Source organism: Perca flavescens, chromosome 23 (assembly GCF_004354835.1).
Source record: "Perca flavescens isolate YP-PL-M2 chromosome 23, PFLA_1.0, whole genome shotgun sequence".
Classification (NCBI taxonomy): Eukaryota; Metazoa; Chordata; class Actinopteri; order Perciformes; family Percidae; genus Perca; species Perca flavescens.
Genome location: NC_041353.1, coordinates 1,930,048 through 1,947,991, shown reverse-complemented (window position 1 = coordinate 1,947,991; position 17,944 = coordinate 1,930,048). Strand labels below are relative to the sequence as shown.

General features: G+C 38.6%; 1 protein-coding gene across 4 annotated transcripts in view; it reads right to left on the bottom strand.

Moving 5' to 3' along the window:
* Positions 1-8,435: 8,435 nt before the first annotated feature.
* LOC114549989 (receptor-type tyrosine-protein phosphatase R) overlaps positions 8,436-17,944 on the bottom strand; it is a 64,252-nt gene continuing 54,743 nt past the window's right edge. For all 4 annotated transcript variants that reach the window (XM_028570385.1, XM_028570384.1, XM_028570387.1 and 1 more), the window contains 5 exons: positions 16,242-16,379; positions 13,095-13,205; positions 11,670-11,827; positions 10,329-10,442; positions 8,436-8,995 (listed from right to left, as the gene is read on the bottom strand). In XM_028570385.1, the coding sequence (XP_028426186.1) occupies positions 8,902-8,995; positions 10,329-10,442; positions 11,670-11,827; positions 13,095-13,205; positions 16,242-16,379 (615 nt within the window). In that variant the 3' untranslated portion in view covers positions 8,436-8,901. The remainder of the gene's footprint in view (positions 8,996-10,328; positions 10,443-11,669; positions 11,828-13,094; positions 13,206-16,241; positions 16,380-17,944) is intronic.

The following is a 17,944-nucleotide window of genomic DNA, read 5'->3' as shown; positions in this document are numbered from 1 at the left end:
TTGTGTTGTATATCTTTTTTGTGCATGTTATAGGTTTACAAAGTGAAAAAGCCCAAAGTCCCCCCAAAGGGACTTACCATCTCCAACAGAAAACACTGTTCACCAACTGCTCCAAACAGCTCTGTTGTAGTCCAGCCTTTACTTCAGAGACCAACATTATAATGCTCACCTAGCTGCTAGCATAGCACACCCTCATACTCTGCTCCTGACTGGCTAGTAGTCCTTACCTAGGTACTGTCAGGGCACGCCCTCATACTCTGCTTCTAACTGGCTAGTAGTCCTTACCTAGGTACTGTCAGGGCCCTCATACTCTGCTCCTGACTGGCTAGTAGTCCTTACCTAGGTACTGTCAGGACCCTCATACTCTGCTCCTGACTGGCTAGTAGTCCTTACCTAGGTACTGTCAGGGCCCTCATACTCTGCTTCTGACTGGCTAGTAGTCCTTACCTAGGTACTGTCAGGACACGCACTCAGACTCTGCTTCTGACTGGCTAGTAGTCCTTACCTAGGTACTGAGCATGTGCGACTCCCAACAAAGATGGAACAGAAGTGTGATGTCTCACTCTGAAGCTAAAACAGAGAGCTCAACACACAGGGTGAAAAGAGGAGCTGCAGCAATGTGCAGTACAACAACAATATGGTGTTTTTTGAAAATTAAACCATGTAAATCTATTCTGATATATCCTCTAAATACAATTATGAACCTGAAAATGAGCATAATATGAGCAATTTAAGTTTTATGTTTAGAATGAATAAGTTGCCTCTTTTGCATACATTTCCAGAGCAGAAATGTGAACATTGGATACAGCCAGTTTCAAACTTCTCATTTCATTTTGTTGTCATGTTCGAGTCAAAGGTTTTTACAGAGGGGGTTAACAGTTAACAGTCATAAAAAAATAAAATTTTCTGCATGTTTTTATGAATAAAATGTTGTATAAATCAGGCTGCGAGTGATATCTGAACAAAGCTCTGTGTAAAAAGCTTCAGAATATAGAGAGGAATGAAAGTTGGGTGTGTGTGTAAGTGCTGCTGAAGTGAGTCTGAAAAAAAAATACATTTTTATTTACAGACACAATATTTAATCAAATCCTTAGCATCCTATACCTTGTATTACCTGTATATAATATATATAAACACCTAAATATGTATTTTGGTTGTTTTCTTTCCTCTAGTGTGAAAGCACAAAATCTCATAATTGACCACTGCTTTCAATAGAAACAATGTTTTTGCCTGCCGTGTCTGGCCTTAAAAGCCAAACTGCTTTTGTTTCAGTTGGTCAGAGCTACTTTTAGTCACCCACACCTCTTTCCTTCCTTCCTGCTCCCCTCCTCTCTCTCTTTGTTTCACTCTCTCATTTTATACGACAGTGAGTTTCTAGGAACAACAGTTTAAACTCCAAAAATGAACTTCATTAAGGTATCTCCATGTGTCATGAAAACTTATCCCAGAATTCCTGAAATAATTATGTTAGGCTATGTTCACACTTGGCGTCTTTTTCGACGACAAAAAGTTGACTAGAGCGCTTTTTGTAGAAAAGAAAAATGCAATGTGGAGCGGTGATACTAAACAAAGTGGTGGAGCGAGCTAGAGAAAGAACAGAGAGAGAGAGAGAGAGAGAGAGAGGTGCTAATGTTAGTTAAAACAAAGTGATGGAGCGAGCTAGAGAAAGAACAGAGAGAGAGAGAGAGAGAGAGAGAGAGAGAGAGAGAAAGAGAGGTGTTAACATTAGCTACAACAAAGTGAGTTCCCTGTACAGGGAGCCCCTGGTCATATCATAACTAGCTGAGCTCCGACTCCATGTTTTCCTGTTGTTATGGAAATGACAGTTCTGGCTACTCTGCTTTTCATTGGTCGGCTGTCAGAAAAGCACTTGACGTAGGGCGGGGTTTTTATCCCAGAAAAGTTGAACTTTCTCCGTAGGATTATAATGGAAAACAGAGCAGGATTATAATGGAAAACAGTGTATGATTATAATGGAAAACAGAGCAGGATTATAATGGAAAACAGAGCAGGATTATAATGGAAAACAGAGCAGGATTATAATGGAAAACAGAGCAGGATTATAATGGAAAACAGAGCAGGATTATAATGGAAAACAGAGTATGATTATAATGGAAAACAGAGCAGGATTATAATGGAAAACAGAGTATGATTATAATGGAAAACAGAGTAGGATTATAATGGAAAACAGAGCAGGATTATAATGGAAAACAGAGTATGATTATAATGGAAAACAGAGCAGGATTATAATGGAAAACAGTGTATGATTATAATGGAAAACAGAGTAGGATTATAATGTAAAACAGAGTAGGATTATAATGTAAAACAGAGCAGGATTATAATGGAAAACAGTAGCATTATAATGGAAAACAGAGTAGGATTATAATGTAAAACAGAGTATGATTATAATGTAAAACAGAGTATGATTATAATGTAAAACAGAGTAGGATTATAATGTAAAACAGAGTATGATTATAATGGAAAACAGTAGCATTATAATGGAAAACAGAGTATGATTATAATGTAAAACAGAGTATGATTATAATGTAAAACAGAGTATGATTATAATGTAAAACAGAGCAGGATTATAATGGAAAACAGTAGCATTATAATGGAAAACAGAGTATGATTATAATGTAAAACAGAGTATGATTATAATGTAAAACAGAGTATGATTATAATGTAAAACAGAGTATGATTATAATGTAAAACAGAGTAGGATTATAATGTAAAACAGAGTAGGATTATAATGTAAAACAGAGTAGGATTATAATGTAAAACAGAGTATGATTATAATGGAAAACAGTAGCATTATAATGGAAAACAGAGTATGATTATAATGTAAAACAGAGTATGATTATAATGTAAAACAGAGTATGATTATAATGTAAAACAGAGTATGATTATAATGTAAAACAGAGTAGGATTATAATGTAAAACAGAGTATGATTATAAGATTATAATGGAAAACAGTAGCATTATAATGGAAAACAGAGTAGGATTATAATGTAAAACAGAGTATGATTATAATGTAAAACAGAGTAGGATTATAATGTAAAACAGAGTATGATTATAATGGAAAACAGTAGCATTATAATGTAAAACAGAGTAGGATTATAATGTAAAACAGAGTATGATTATAATGTAAAACAGAGTATGATTATAATGTAAAACAGAGTAGGATTATAATGTAAAACAGAGTAGGATTATAATGTAAAACAGAGTAGGATTATAATGTAAAACAGAGTATGATTATAATGTAAAACAGAGTATGATTATAATGTAAAACAGAGTATGATTATAATGTAAAACAGAGTAGGATTATAATGTAAAACAGAGTATGATTATAATGTAAAACAGAGTAGGATTATAATGTAAAACAGAGTAGGATTATAATGTAAAACAGAGTAGGATTATAATGTAAAACAGAGTATGATTATAATGTAAAACAGAGTAGGATTATAATGTAAAACAGAGTAGGATTATAATGGAAAACAGAGTAGGATTATAATGTAAAACAGAGTATGATTATAATGTAAAACAGAGTAGGATTATAATGTAAAACAGAGTAGGATTATAATGTAAAACAGAGTATGATTATAATGGAAAACAGAGTATGATTATAATGTAAAACAGAGTATGATTATAATGGAAAACAGAGCAGGATTATAATGGAAAACAGAGAAGGATTATAATGGAAAACAGAGTAGGATTATAATGGAAAACAGAGTAGGATTATAATGGAAAACAGAGCAGGATTATAATGGAAAACAGAATAGCATTATAATGGAAAACAGAGTAGGATTATAATGGAAAACAGAGTAGGATTATAATATAAAACAGAGTAGGATTATAATGGAAAACAGAGAAGGATTATAATGGAAAACAGACACTGACAGCTTCAAAAAAAGACGCCAAGTGTGGACCTGAATAATTAAGAAAAACATGGCTAGTATTTTTTACTCAGGTGAATACATTATGTTTCTGTGGATATTGGCCTAAATGGGTAAATACAACTTTTATGGGGGGGAATTCTGTGGGGCATTCTTTGCTCCACGAATCATATTTTTTCTTGAGATTTCTTCGGTCATTTTTTGCCGGTTTGCAGTCACTCAGTCAGTCAGAATCAGAGAAAATGAGAGTCAGAGTTCCATCGTTTTAATGTCCAGTGTTTATGTACAGATTATAGGTAACAATATATATATATATATATATATATATATATATATATATATATATATATATATATATGTAGATAGAGTAGATAAAGAGGTTACAGAACTACTCAGTGGCTAATATTCCGGACTGTTACAACATTCAGGTTGATTAGTAATACACGTACGTACACTTTAAGGTCTTCTCTGACCGAGCTGCAATACAAACACAGCAGAAGTTTAGAGGGACACGAAAACATTTTGAATGTTAATGTGTTAGTTTAGTACTTCACAACAGTTATAACTCGGAAACAGTCCCAACCGTCCCAAACGGTCCCAACAGTCCCAATGGCCTGTCCCAACTGTCCCAACTTTCCCAACGATCCCAACGATCCCAGTTTTAGCAGCAAGATCTCTGTGTGTGTTTGCGGTCCATTGAAAATGTAACTACCCATGTTAGGTTTAACAGCACTTTAACTTGTACTGTAAAATGTGATGTCCCATTCACACAGAAAGCAGATTAGATGAGTAATGTTTTGGGGAAACCTCAGATAAAACAATCAAAAAAGTCAAAAACCACCTATTCATTTTATTCTAAAATATGTTGGACGAATGTCCAGTTCCAAATGTTCACTTATAGTTTGTTTGTTTTTCTTTTAATAATTTAGGATGATTTTGGGGGTTCAACTGTTAAATTCGTCCAGTTCCAGTTCAGTTAAGTTGGTGATTTATAGATGAGGTTTCTACCCCCAAATAGCGAGCTTTAATGTGAGTCGACAAATAGATGATAGCTGCTAAAACACATAAAAAACATGTAAAAACAGTATAAAAATAAAGTTATTATTATTTTGATACACCAAAAATAACGTATTTGCTAGATAAGAATTTACAACAGCACATCGATGAGATGACCGCACGCAAATTATTTCACATTTTTGGTATGAAGCAACATATTACACAACAGGGGAATTGACAAAGCAATAAACAAGGCTAACTACAACACCGAGAGTAAACTCTGACACCAAGCAGCAAAACATTTCTCAGAAAATGATGTTTCTCAATTTGGCCGAGGTGCTGAAAACTGAAAAACATTACAGCAGCAATTTCAGTTTGGATCAAATATATTGTGACTGAAAGTGATTGACGAGCATCCAGTTCTTCACGTGTTTTATACGTTTGATTAGAGCCACTGACTTTAAATATTAATGGGCAAAGCATCCTGTTCGGCGAAGTCCTGCAAATGCGGAAGTGCCTTAAAGCTGCATTATATCCGAATTCCTGCAGGGGGCGACACATGCGATTGCAAAAGGAGTTCGGTTTCTGTAGAAGTCAATGAGAAAGTGACCCACTTCTCCCTTGATTTATTACCTCAGTAAACATTTTCATAATGAGTTTATGGTCTCAATCGCTAGTTTTAAGTCTTCTGCAACACAGAATGGTGTTCATGTTTTGAATCATGGTCTTGTTGATTTTAAAATCGGCGATAAAGCAGGGTTTTTTTTAGGGCGTGGCTATGATTTGATTGCCAGTGAAAGTGTGTAACGTAACGTGGCTCCTCCCTCTCGTCTAAAATCAACACATCCTCAACCAGGATGGCTGCGCCCGTAAAGGCAAACTCGACGACTCATAGCAGATCTCCACAACATTACACATGATCTGTCCATTACTATTAACAGTCTATGATTAGAGCTGCAAAAATTAAGTGATTAGTTGTCCAATAAACCAATAAATTAATCTGCAATTATTTTTATATATCGATTAATCGATTTGAGTCATTTCTTATGAAAACAAGTCAAACTTCTGATGTCAGCTTGTTAAATATGAATAATGTTCTAGTGTCTTCTCTCCTCTGTGACAGGAAACTGAAAATCTTTGAGTTGGGGACAAAACAAGACATTTGAGGTTGTCATCTTGGGCTTTTTGTAGAAACACTGATCCACATTTTTCACCATTTTCTGACATTTTCTAGACCAAACAACTAATCGATTAATCGAGAAAATAATCGACAGATTAACAGACTATGAAAATAATCAGTAATTGCAGCCCTAGATTTGATCCACTGGTATTTCTACAAGTTTTAACATGAAGGTGAGCGCATTGAGTTCATATTCTAAGATCATTTTAACGTAACACTAAACAACTTTTCTGCTTCGTAATGTTTGTTTTTCAAGACTTGGTAAATTCTACGATGACTAAGAAACTTTTTTGCTGACTTTTTTTAGGGTTTTATCTCGACCAAACTGTTTGGGAGAAAGCAATATCACACATGCAATAATATGCATGATGATAATACAAAGTTAATTTACTTTTTTTGTTAAATAAAAGCGTGTCAATAAACTCAACGTGTCTGGCCCTTATTGTGATCGTCATTTCCAGTGTGGCCCTTAGTGACATGGAGTTTGACACCCCTGGGGTAGCGGATCTGTAGTTCAAATGAGACATAATGAGACATTACGACAGCGGTAATTAACAATTCTGCTTCCTACCTTTAGGGGGGGCCGAAGCAGAAAAGTTCTTTAGTTTTGCTTTAACAAAGATAAAACACAAAGCACTCGAAAACTACATCTCCCATAATTCTTAGACTGCAGTCAAAGCCTCATGGGAGCCTTACGTGTTGGAAAGTATAAAAATAATTGCTGTAACAAAGAAATTATTCTTTTGCGAGCACGGTTTAGCAGTGGAATACTAGATTTGATTAGTTTTAACAAAATATTGCATTATCATAGCGGGCTAATAATAGCATAAGCTTATAGGTTAGCATTCATTTATTGACATTGAAGCACACAGATTAACACTGAACTAATAAAGCTAGAATTACGGTAGGTTTCCACACAGCGAAATTTGGCTTTGCTCTCATTGAGGTCGAATGGAGACGATAATTCGCCCTGATTGAGAGGGATGAGAGTGAATCGCCGAGGGGATGCGAAATAAAGTTGACGAAAGTTTAACTTTATTCAAATGAGGACCACTCGAGAACCAATCAGGTCCGTGTGTCTTTGTTTGGAGGCGGGAGTTACAAAAAAAGTTTGACCAAGATGGCGGAGGTTATCAGAGCTGTAGCATGAACATTTTGATGTGATTAAAATCGGTACTTCTATCAACACAAATTGCGTTTTATATGACACACAAACTTAGTTAGGGCACATACACCACTAAATAGATCACTGTATATGTTAGTTTAAACACTCAAACTTCTCAGCTAGCCGACAGGCTAATCGCTAGCATGTTCGGACATTGGATTTCACTGTAGCCTAGCCAGGCAGCTAGCTAGCTAGGCTACTTGTGCATTTGTTTGATTACATGTTTTGTTGGCGAACACTGACGTGGCAAACCACCCTGTGTTCTGACGCCCCCGAGGCAAACTTTCGCCGGCCAAAATTCGCGAGGTGTTTCGCTGCGTGGAACCCCACCGTTAGCCTCTACGGAGATTGCTGTACTACGTTTGTCATTATATATAGGTTTGTCAGCTTTCAGCTTGTGATCTATGGCTGGAGTTTAAACCCTTTTGTGACTTTCGGGGTCTCTGTAAGTTACCGAGCAGTGGACAAAACGTACATCTTGTGAAAATGGCACAGTTTGTGGAAACAAAGTGAAGTTGTATTCGATTACAAGCGTTACCAAGAAGGTCATGTATTTTGTTCCATTTGTGTGTCTGTCAGAAGAATTACCGGCCCGATACCGATGAAACTTGGTGTCAAGGTGTAGCATGAGCCAAGGAAGAACCTATTACGTTTTGGAGTAGATCCGAAATCACGGGGCGGATTACGGCTCTGCAATTAATCAAACTTTCACACGATCACACAATTGTTTTTCGGTCATTCGCATTTTATTTATTGTTATCAAAAGATTGTGAAAGTGCACTACAGTAGTTGATGTTATTTTGTATTTATTAAATACTAGCATTTGAACATTTTCAAGCTTTTTTTTAAGTCACTTGAGCTGTAAATTTACAGACACTTTACTATTTCTGAGAAGTTTTAAATGAAGTTCTAGTAGACTACAATTTGACAGAGTTGGCGTGAGTTCAGCGTGACGAAGTTTCACCAAAACGTTCAAAGGTATCGGAATGAAGTTGGTGAAGAAAAAGGGTATCAAATGAAGTACTGCATTGGTATCTGCATCACTTTAACGGCAAACATGAAAAAGGTTTGCGTAGGTGACCGGATCACGGAGTAACGTACGGAGTGTGGATGTCACAAGAGCAGCGAGGCTGGAAGGTTGAGTGCTTTAACCAAAAGCTGCAACCAGCTAACAGTCATTTTCCAACAGCCAACACCACGATACAAAAATCATTTTGAAAATCCTATAAGACACGGAAACACAACAGTGTGATTGATCAACGTACCTTCACTTTCAGTCAAACTATTTCTAAGTCTCCATGACAGTAAAGAGGTAACAGGACAGTCTAATTACTGTAGTTAAAAACACGATCCGACAGTCAGTTGAGAGAAGTTAAGCAAGTCTTTTGAGCTCTTCTGAAGAACCTCTCGCCAAAAAACACACGGAGAAACAGCAGAGAAGAAGAAGAAGAAGAAGAAGAGCGGATGCTTTCCATTTGCAGAAGTTTACCTTTCCTCTTTCCTTCGGCGGGCTCTGCCCCAAAGCAGTCCTTATTGGTTGTCCATCAAACTCAAAGACCTCCTCCAGAATTCCCAAACGTCGGAGATCATACCCGCTACAAGGACCCGCTTCATGTTAGCACACTTCCTGGTTTTTAAGTTCACGCCTCCTGTGGGGTGGTGCGCACTCATTGGCCGGTTTCTGCAGATAGGCGGGCCTCGTACAGGCTCAAGGCGTGATGGACGAACTCGTACTGCTCACCTGTCTGGATCATACCTCCTCTGCACAGACAGACAGAGAAATGATTAGGCTACGTTTACATTACACTCAGACGGCCCGCATAAAACGCAAAAAGAGTTTCTTTTTTTTCAGGAAAATTTTCATCCGGAAGTTTCATCAGGAAAATGCACTTAAAGTATTAAAAGTAAAAGTACTCAATGCAGAAAAATCCTCACATTTTAGAAATTGAATTGAAAAAAAACATTAAAAGCATCAAAAACTGGTTCAAACGCTTCAAAAAGAATGTTAAATGCATAATAAAGGTCAAAATCGCCAAAAAGAGGGTCAAAGGCGTTTGTGTATTCAATTTTAATGGGTTAGTGGGGAAAAAACAACCTTATTTTGTAAAAACTATGAACGGTAGAGAACACGGAGAGACAAGTAATTATTTGATTTGATTTAATTGAGCCATGAATTACACATATGATCAATTTAAAAGATAATATTGCAAGTGAAGAAAGTCTCAGCTTGTCGTCGGTTTGTCGTAGTACCACTTAGTTTCGTGTGAAAGCGCTCAGTGAACTACATCTCTCGTCTTGCACAATATACGCAACCTCGCTCGCTAAGCTAGCTGGCTTAGATCTGTTCCTCAACACACGTTAACGTAACGTTATCTTACCGGATGTGTTTTATCCAGCATCTTTTTCATCAGCCGTTAAGAGAAAGAAGGAGCTGCTGCTCGTGTGAGTAACGTTACATGATCCCGGTACCAAACACACAGACATCGTAGCTTCAAAGAGACGTCACTTAGAGACTCTGAAGGGTGTAGTCCTTTCTAATTCAAATGTGCACAGTCTGATACTTCAACAGTTTTACGACAAGACTTTCTTGACTTGCAAAATTATCTTTTAAACTGACAAACATCATATTCAGATTCATTTTATTTAAACAGGGCCTATGCACAAGTTAACATTAACCTTGCATAAGAACAAGGAGAGATGCACTGTGCCAGGTTGTAGCACAAGTGCTATTTTCCGCCCGTAGTCCTTAGCTGGTCATTAACACAATTAAAATTCCATGCAAGTGAAACACAAAACATTAAAATATGCAATTTTACAGCCACAGTCACACCTAATTTACAATTAAAACTATCATGTGCTCAATTGTTCCCACTTCCTAAAACCAACCCCCAATCAATCAATCAAAATCCTTACCTCTCCCAATACACACACACACTACACATATGTGTAATCCATGGCTCAATTCAAACGTTCTCAAATCATTGTTGGTCTCTCCCCGTTCACTACCGGACATATTCTTTCCAAAATGAGGTCCAACGGGAGCGGAGAAGACTTTGCCTCTCTTTGGTAGTTGAAGTATCTGTGTGTATGTTACCTGTCGGCTCGGAGCTGGCAGGTGATGCTCAGAACATCCACCACTCCCTCCAGCTGCAGCTGTCTGCAGCCTATCGTCGTGGCAATGAAGCAGCCTGTCCGGCCAATCCCGGCGCTGCAAGCAAAAGGAGCGTGGGTAATGGAGTTACTTCACAAACTTTTACAGCAGTAAGGCAAGGCAAGGTAAGGCAGCTTTATTTGTATGGCACATTTCAGCAACAGGGCGATTCAGAGTGCTTTACATAAAACATTAAAGAGCAGTTAGAAAACGGTTTAAAAAAAAAATTCAAACATTAAAAGACAAGAATAAAATTGACAGTGCAGTATAATAATTTAAAGAACTGAGAGGTAAAATACGTGAATAAAAAAGTTACAGTGCAGTATAAGAAATTAAACATTAAAGAGCAGTTATCGAGCGTCATACAGTGTCATCAATGCAACTTCAGTAGAACAAATGAACAGTCATTTAAAGAAAGGCAACATCAAAAAAGAGAGGTCTTTAGCTTTTATTTAAAAAGTAGTAGAAGAAGTTTCCCATTTCCGCACAGGGGCGTCTGACTGGGGGTAAAACCGATACTGATTACCAGGGCCCAAGGGGAGAGAGGGCCCTTGAAAAGTCTGTAATATATTTTTATTTCACCTGGATATTTTCATTTCCTAATTAAATTTCATAATGCATGTCAGATGAAATGTAAAGTTAGTGTATTGGCTGAATAACTTGGTTGATTGACTGACTACATTTTGTATACAAAAGGTCTAAGGGCTCACCCACCCCTTGCTAATGCGCCAAATGGTTTAGTCCATCTGCACGCATTTTGTTTATGCTAGTTCAGTTGAGCGTCTGGTGGAACGCAAACTTCTGCTGTAGAAATGTCTTTCTCAAAGAAAGTCAAATCATGTCAAAAAAGAAAGGAAAGACAGGAGGAGGAGAAGGGAAAACAGAATGAGGGGAAACAATCGGTAACTGACTTCTTTTCAAAGAAAGGTGAGCACTAAGTAGAAAACGAAATCCATGGTGCTAAACTGCTTGAATATCTCCGTGAGTGTTAGTGCTAAAAACAAACTGAGACAACCCTTATAAAGAGCAGAACATACACTTTCAAATGATAATTTGGTTATACATGTAATCTGAGGTAAAGGCTAAATAAATAAACTACACTAGCAATGCTGTTTGCAAATAACACACCATAATAGCCTAATTTAAAACATGTTTAATTTTAAATTAATAGGCTATAATTTCTATAATTAGCAATGTGTTGAGGAACATGGGGGCCCATCAGGACTGCATATGCATAGGGCCCAGGGTCTGGTGCTACGCCCCTGTTTCCACGTCTCTCTTTACCTGCAGTGGACGATGACCGGCCCCATGGCGGCGGCCGCCCGTCTCTCCGTCTCCACGTCCTCCATCAGCTGCAGCAGCGGCATCGTGGAGTCGGGGGTTTTGTGGTCGGGCCATGACGTGTACCAGTAATGCTGCAGCACGCGGGTTTGATTCCCACACTACACACACACACATACACACACATACAAGAACACGTTCAATTTGAATTCCAAACAAGCAAGCAAAGACTTTAAAGTTACAGCGCAGAGTTTCTGTCGCCCCCAGGAGGAATTCTACAGTTATAGACCTTTTTCTCAGCAGACATGTTGACATGTCATAGTAGGAAAAGCACAGGTGTATTAAACCATTAATGATGGCTGCATTCCACTTAGGAGAGGTCCTGGTATTAAACCATTACTGATGGCTGCATTCCACTTAGGAGAGGTCCGGGTATTAAACCATTACTGATGGCTGCATTCCACTTAGGAGAGGTCCTGGTATTAAACCATTAATGATGGCTACATTCCACTTAGGAGAGGTCCTGGTATTAAACCATTACTGATGGCTGCATTCCACTTAGGAGAGGTCCGGGTATTAAACCATTACTGATGGCTGCATTCTACTTAGGAGAGACCCTGGTATTAAACCATTACTGATGGCTGCATTCCACTTAGGAGAGGTCCTGGTATTAAACCATTACTGATGGCTGCATTCCACTTAGGAGAGACCCTGGTATTAAACCATTACTGATGGCTGCATTCCACTTAGGAGAGACCCTGGTATTAAACCATTACTGATGGCTGCATTCCACTTAGGAGAGACCCTGGTATTAAACCATTACTGATGGCTGCATTCCACTTAGGAGAGGTCCTGGTATTAAACCATTACTGATGGCTGCATTCCACTTAGGAGAGGTCCTGGTATTGTTCATGCTGACTCACTGAAATATCTTACTGGGACACTTGATGGAACTGAGCCATCGTTAAGGTTATCAATCTCAGCTGTGCTCTTCCTACTATGAGGCAAGCCTTGGGTGCTAAAATGCTTAAACTCCTAAAGACCCGAGCCAAGTTCCCGTGTTTTGGTTGCTAGCGGCTCCTGTGTATTAAAGTCTATGAGTTAGCGCCACGGAGATAGCGACAACTTCAGCACAGGCTCACTAACTTAAGGTGTACTGGCTTTAAGGTGGACCAGCTATTCTCATTTTAGTGACATGCTGCTTCCTCCAAATTTTGCCTTAGTTATAATTGCGTGATGACATCACTCATATGGAAATGAGCACATGACGTCAAGTGCACGTAAGCAATCTAAAAACCCGGGGAAAACCCTTAATTAGCTTTGTATCAACTCGTTTGGCAATGGCTTGGATGTAACAGGCATGCATAAATATAAAATAGTTGCGAACTATAGCTTTAAGAAATAAGGGAAATATGAATAAATGTGTACCTTGAGTGTGAGGCTGCGAGCGGTGTAGTGTTCACACTCTCTGATGCTGTTGACCAACACCTCAACCTTCCCGTAGATTCCCCTCTTCTCTGGCCAATACAGAACACACTTCTGCAGAGACACAATGTGGGAGTCAGTTAGGGTCCTATCTGGCATCCGGCGCAGCTCAAAGCCCGCCGCAAGTGTCTTTGCTAGTTTAAGACCGACGCAGTTGCCAGTTTCCCGTCCAGCGCCCGCATCGTTTAAACAGCAAATGAATGGAGGCAGCAGGAAGTGATCGTGCCATTGACCAACAAAAACCTGGTCTAAAGTCAATTACGCAGTAATCATTGTTATTTTAACAGAGCATTAGTAAAATGCTCCTAGACTTGTGCACAAAGCGTGCACACACTAAGCTTGTTACACACACAGGGACGCACAACAGCACACACACACACACATGCAGAAGATTACAAATAATCATAACATCATATACAGCAATGCTCCAAGGTCCAAACGCGCCTGGCTTTTAAAGGGAATGGGAGATGATCTCTGATTGGTTGATGAATGGGAGATAATCTCTGATTGGTTGATTGCATGTTACGCCCAAAACACACCTCTGATTAAAGGAGAATTCCGGTCGCAGGTCAGCTCTGCTTCACTGCGGTGTCAGGTTACAGCCTGTTGATACATGCTCATTACTATGGACAGGACCTCGGCAAATACATATATATACAATAAAAAAATACATTTTGTATTATTGGATTGTATGAGATCGGCACTCGATTGGTGGGGACTTGACCGGAAAGCAGTACATAAACAGAGGTAAGGATTAACAACTTTTATGCCTTTCTGTCACATCTACTGCCGTCAAATTCGCTGTGTTCCCTCGTAAGGAATAACTGCACATGGCTAAGCACTAGTAATGGCTTTTCGAACACGTTTAGAGGCTAAAAACAGGTTTAAAACTTGCCCTGTTTAAGCCTTGTAAGGCTGTTGGGTGCAAAATCTAGCAGGAGGAGAACTCGGTGTAGGCGGCACCGTTTGTTTTCTTGTTTTTCTCGCTACTGACAGTACTCCTGATTTACAAACAACAGAGCTACGGGTTGAAATCGACCAGAATTCTCCTTTAATGAAGACACTAAGTACAACCATTTAGCTACACAGACCCTTTTTTCCTCCGTCAAACTAGTGTAATGGCAAAATTACATTTAAGCACAATTCCTTATATTTGTATGTTTTATTTCATACTTTACTTCTCTCACAAATTCTGAAAGAGTTTATCTCATTTTCCACATGTAGATTTTGATTCTAACTTTGTGAGACATCCAGTCTGGAACATTTTGTGAGCTGTTAGCCTGAACCGATAAAGGTACAAGGTCACCCCAAAACAATCTCTAGTTTTCCCATGCCAGTAACTGGGGGGTGAAAGTCGTACAGGGAGGAGGAGGTGAGATGGCTCCAAGATGTCTCTTGTATTCATCTGATTGTCTTCATGTGTATCAGATTGCCTGTCAAAATTGTAGCGTCATAATAATCCAAGTGTGTGTGTGTTGTCACTCTGAAGATGCATATAAGCCTGGTGTTCTGTTCACTCATTTGAGAAACTGACTCCACACTGGGCTGAGGCCTTTTGTGAAATCATGTTGATCCTATTTGGAAATATATCTTTTTTAATAAAATACAAAAACCCAACTTGGTTTTAGTCTCAGTCTGTCTTATTTGTTTCAATTTACTAAACTTTGAAATGTCCCCCCCTGCTGCAAAGGAAACTTCCAAAAGTGGATTTGGACAAGCCCTAAACACACCTGCACCAGGCACTTCACCCCGTGCGCTCAGATCGTTAAAATAGGGCCCACAGAGTTTCACGTACGGCTGCAACTAACGATTACTTTCGTTAATGATTATTTTCAAGATTAATAATAATAAAATAGTCCATTCCAGTTCCTCAAAGACCAAAGTGATGTCTTTAAAAGGTCTTGTTTTGTCTAATACCTAAAGATGTTTAGTTTAATATAGGGGTGCAACGGATCAAAAAACTCACAGATCGGATCATTTTTTGTGATCAGCAAAAAAAAAAAAAAAAAAAAAAATCCTGCCTCATTCACTGCATTTATTTGATTTTTGGCATTATCAGTTGTGACTGGGATATTACTAGTACTGGGCCTCTTTATCTTCTATTCCTCCACTGCTTGTGTCAGTGCCTGCGCAAGATGAGTGCTTGTGTGACTCTCGTAGAGGGGCGTGTCTGCAGACTTCTCATCTCCCAGTCTGCTGCGATGAAGTGAGCGGTTATCGTCACATAGCTCTCCGTTCCCCTGGACACCCGCCCGTCTGTGGTGAGCGTAACAGAGGATGCTCGGGATAGTTCATCCGCAACTTTCATTTTTCAACTTTTAAAGATCTGGCACAATCTTTTCGCTGAAGTGGGTGCGCACTTTCAGCATGTGTTTAAAGCCCTCGTTTTGCACAACCGAATATGGCCTCATGTCTGCACCTACAGTACAGGCCAAAAGTTAGGACACACCTTCTCATTCAATGTGTTCCTTTATTTTCATGACTATTTACATTGTAGATTCTCACTGAAGGCATCAAAACTATGAATGAACACATATGGAATTATGTACTTAACAAAAAAGTGTGAAATAACTGAAAACATGTCTTATATTTTAGATTCTTCAAAGTAGCCACCCTTTGCTTTTTCTGATAACTCTGCAAACCCTTGGTGTTCTCTCAATGAGCTTCATGAGGTAGTCACCTGAAATGGTTTTACCTTCACAGGTGTGCTTTGTCAGGGTTAATTAGTGCAATTATTTCCCTTATTAATAAAAAAGCAAAGGGTGGCTACTTTGAAGAATCTAAAATATAAGACATGTTTTCAGTTATTTCACACTTTTTTGTTAAGTACATAATTCCATATGTGTTCATTCATAGTTTTGATGCCTTCAGTGAGAATCTACAATGTAAATAGTCATGAAAATAAAAAGGAAACACATTGAATGAGAAGGTGTGTCCAAACTTTTGGCCTGTACAGTAAGAAATCTACATATTTGAGAGGGGGAAAACAGCATTTTCTGCCATTTCTTTCATGAAAAATGTTTTCAAATATGAAAACAGTTGCGGATTATTCTTCTGTCGATGGACCAATCTGTGTTCTTTAACGTGTACCTCGTTCTTCTCCTTCAGTTTGGTGATCATGACGATGACGGGCGCCTCCTCCTGCCAGGCCATCTGCCAGAAGTCGTTCACCGTGTTCACCATCGGACCCTGGGTGGCGATGAACGCCTTCCCGTCGCCTAGGTAACCCTGGGACGGAAGCCAATCACAAAACAGCGTCAGAACAGTTTAATGGAAGATGTCAAAACGTAAGAAATTCTTTCCATGACGTCACTTTTTTCCCCCCCATAAACACTAAGAGAGCTAAACACACACATTATGTTATTATTAATTATCAGTGCAGGTTTTTATTTGCTTGTTAATATGGAATTATCTTTTCTTTCCTTCTTAGATTTTTTGTAACACGTTTGGTTTTGACTTTGCTGATGCAGGCTGCGTCTCCTCTTATTTCATTATGCATCATATTGTCTAGATATTATTATTATTATTATTGTTATCCAAACATCAAATTAAAAACATGAAACCGGAAATAATAATGCAATCAGTTAAGATAAAAGTTTTAAAAGACTCCGTTTGCATTAAACAAAAGAGGTGTAGAGAATTACAGTATAAGATGGTTTTAATCGGGACGTGGTGCTCTGTTCCACATTTCATTTATTTGTGTCCCCATGCTCTTCCTTTTCCTGCGATAAAAGTACTTATGTTGGAAGTACACAGTGTGAGTATGTACAGTAGGGTGAAGAATGTGTTTTCTCTCAAGTGACCTGACAGTTTAAATTGTTTCAGCGGAGCTTCCTGACAGGAAGAGAGTCTATTGTACCAGAGTCTGAGAGGGACATTAGCGACGTTTACTTTCACTGTGTGTGTGTGTGTGTGTGTGTGTGTGTGTGTGTGTTGACATTCCAGATAGATGATGTGATAATGTCAGTGTGCTGGATGTTTGTTCTCAGGTTTAGAGAGGATTTAACAAACAAATGTCATAATCCGACAAGCTGTGAACAGAACACATGGAAAACACGAGCAAAAGTGTAAAAAATGCACTAAAAAGTGTGTCTGTCCCACAGTCTGTACAAAATAACGAAGGGTAGCATCTGTGGCGTCACCCGTTGGTATGTGGACTATTGTCATATTCATATATTCATATATGATTTTTGGACGAGAGCGTGGCATATACCCCTGACTGCAGACCCGCAGACCTCAATGTGGGCGGAGTTAAACGTTTAACCCCGCCCACTCTCAAACATTGTAGCGCTTAGCCTCCACAGGCAACCTAACGTTAGTTTAGGTAACAGCTAGCTAACCGCTAGCTGAGACAGCATGTAATAACTTTAAAAGTTATTCAAAATAAAATTTGAAAATAACAGTTAACATATATAACAGCTGTTAGCTACGTCAGCTCTACTTTACTTGTGCTCATTTAAAATATAATCACTTGATACTTGTCTTTATTGTTATTACTGTAAAGTCTTCTTTTCCCCTTAAGTTTGACTTAACGTTATTTTAGACTGAATCTAGCTGTCAGCTAGCGGTTAGCTGAATTAGCTGTTAGCTAAACTAACTAAAACGTTTTAGCCATCTATGATTGTTTGATTGCTAACGTTAGCTCAAATTGCCATTCAAGTGACAGCCTTTGTTGTGTTTGATTGCTAACTTGTAGCTAGCAGTCATTTCGTAGGCTACTTGGTTGCTAACGTTAGCTCAAAACGCTGTTAGCATCTTAGCTAGCAGTCATTTCAAAACGTTTTGGCTATCTG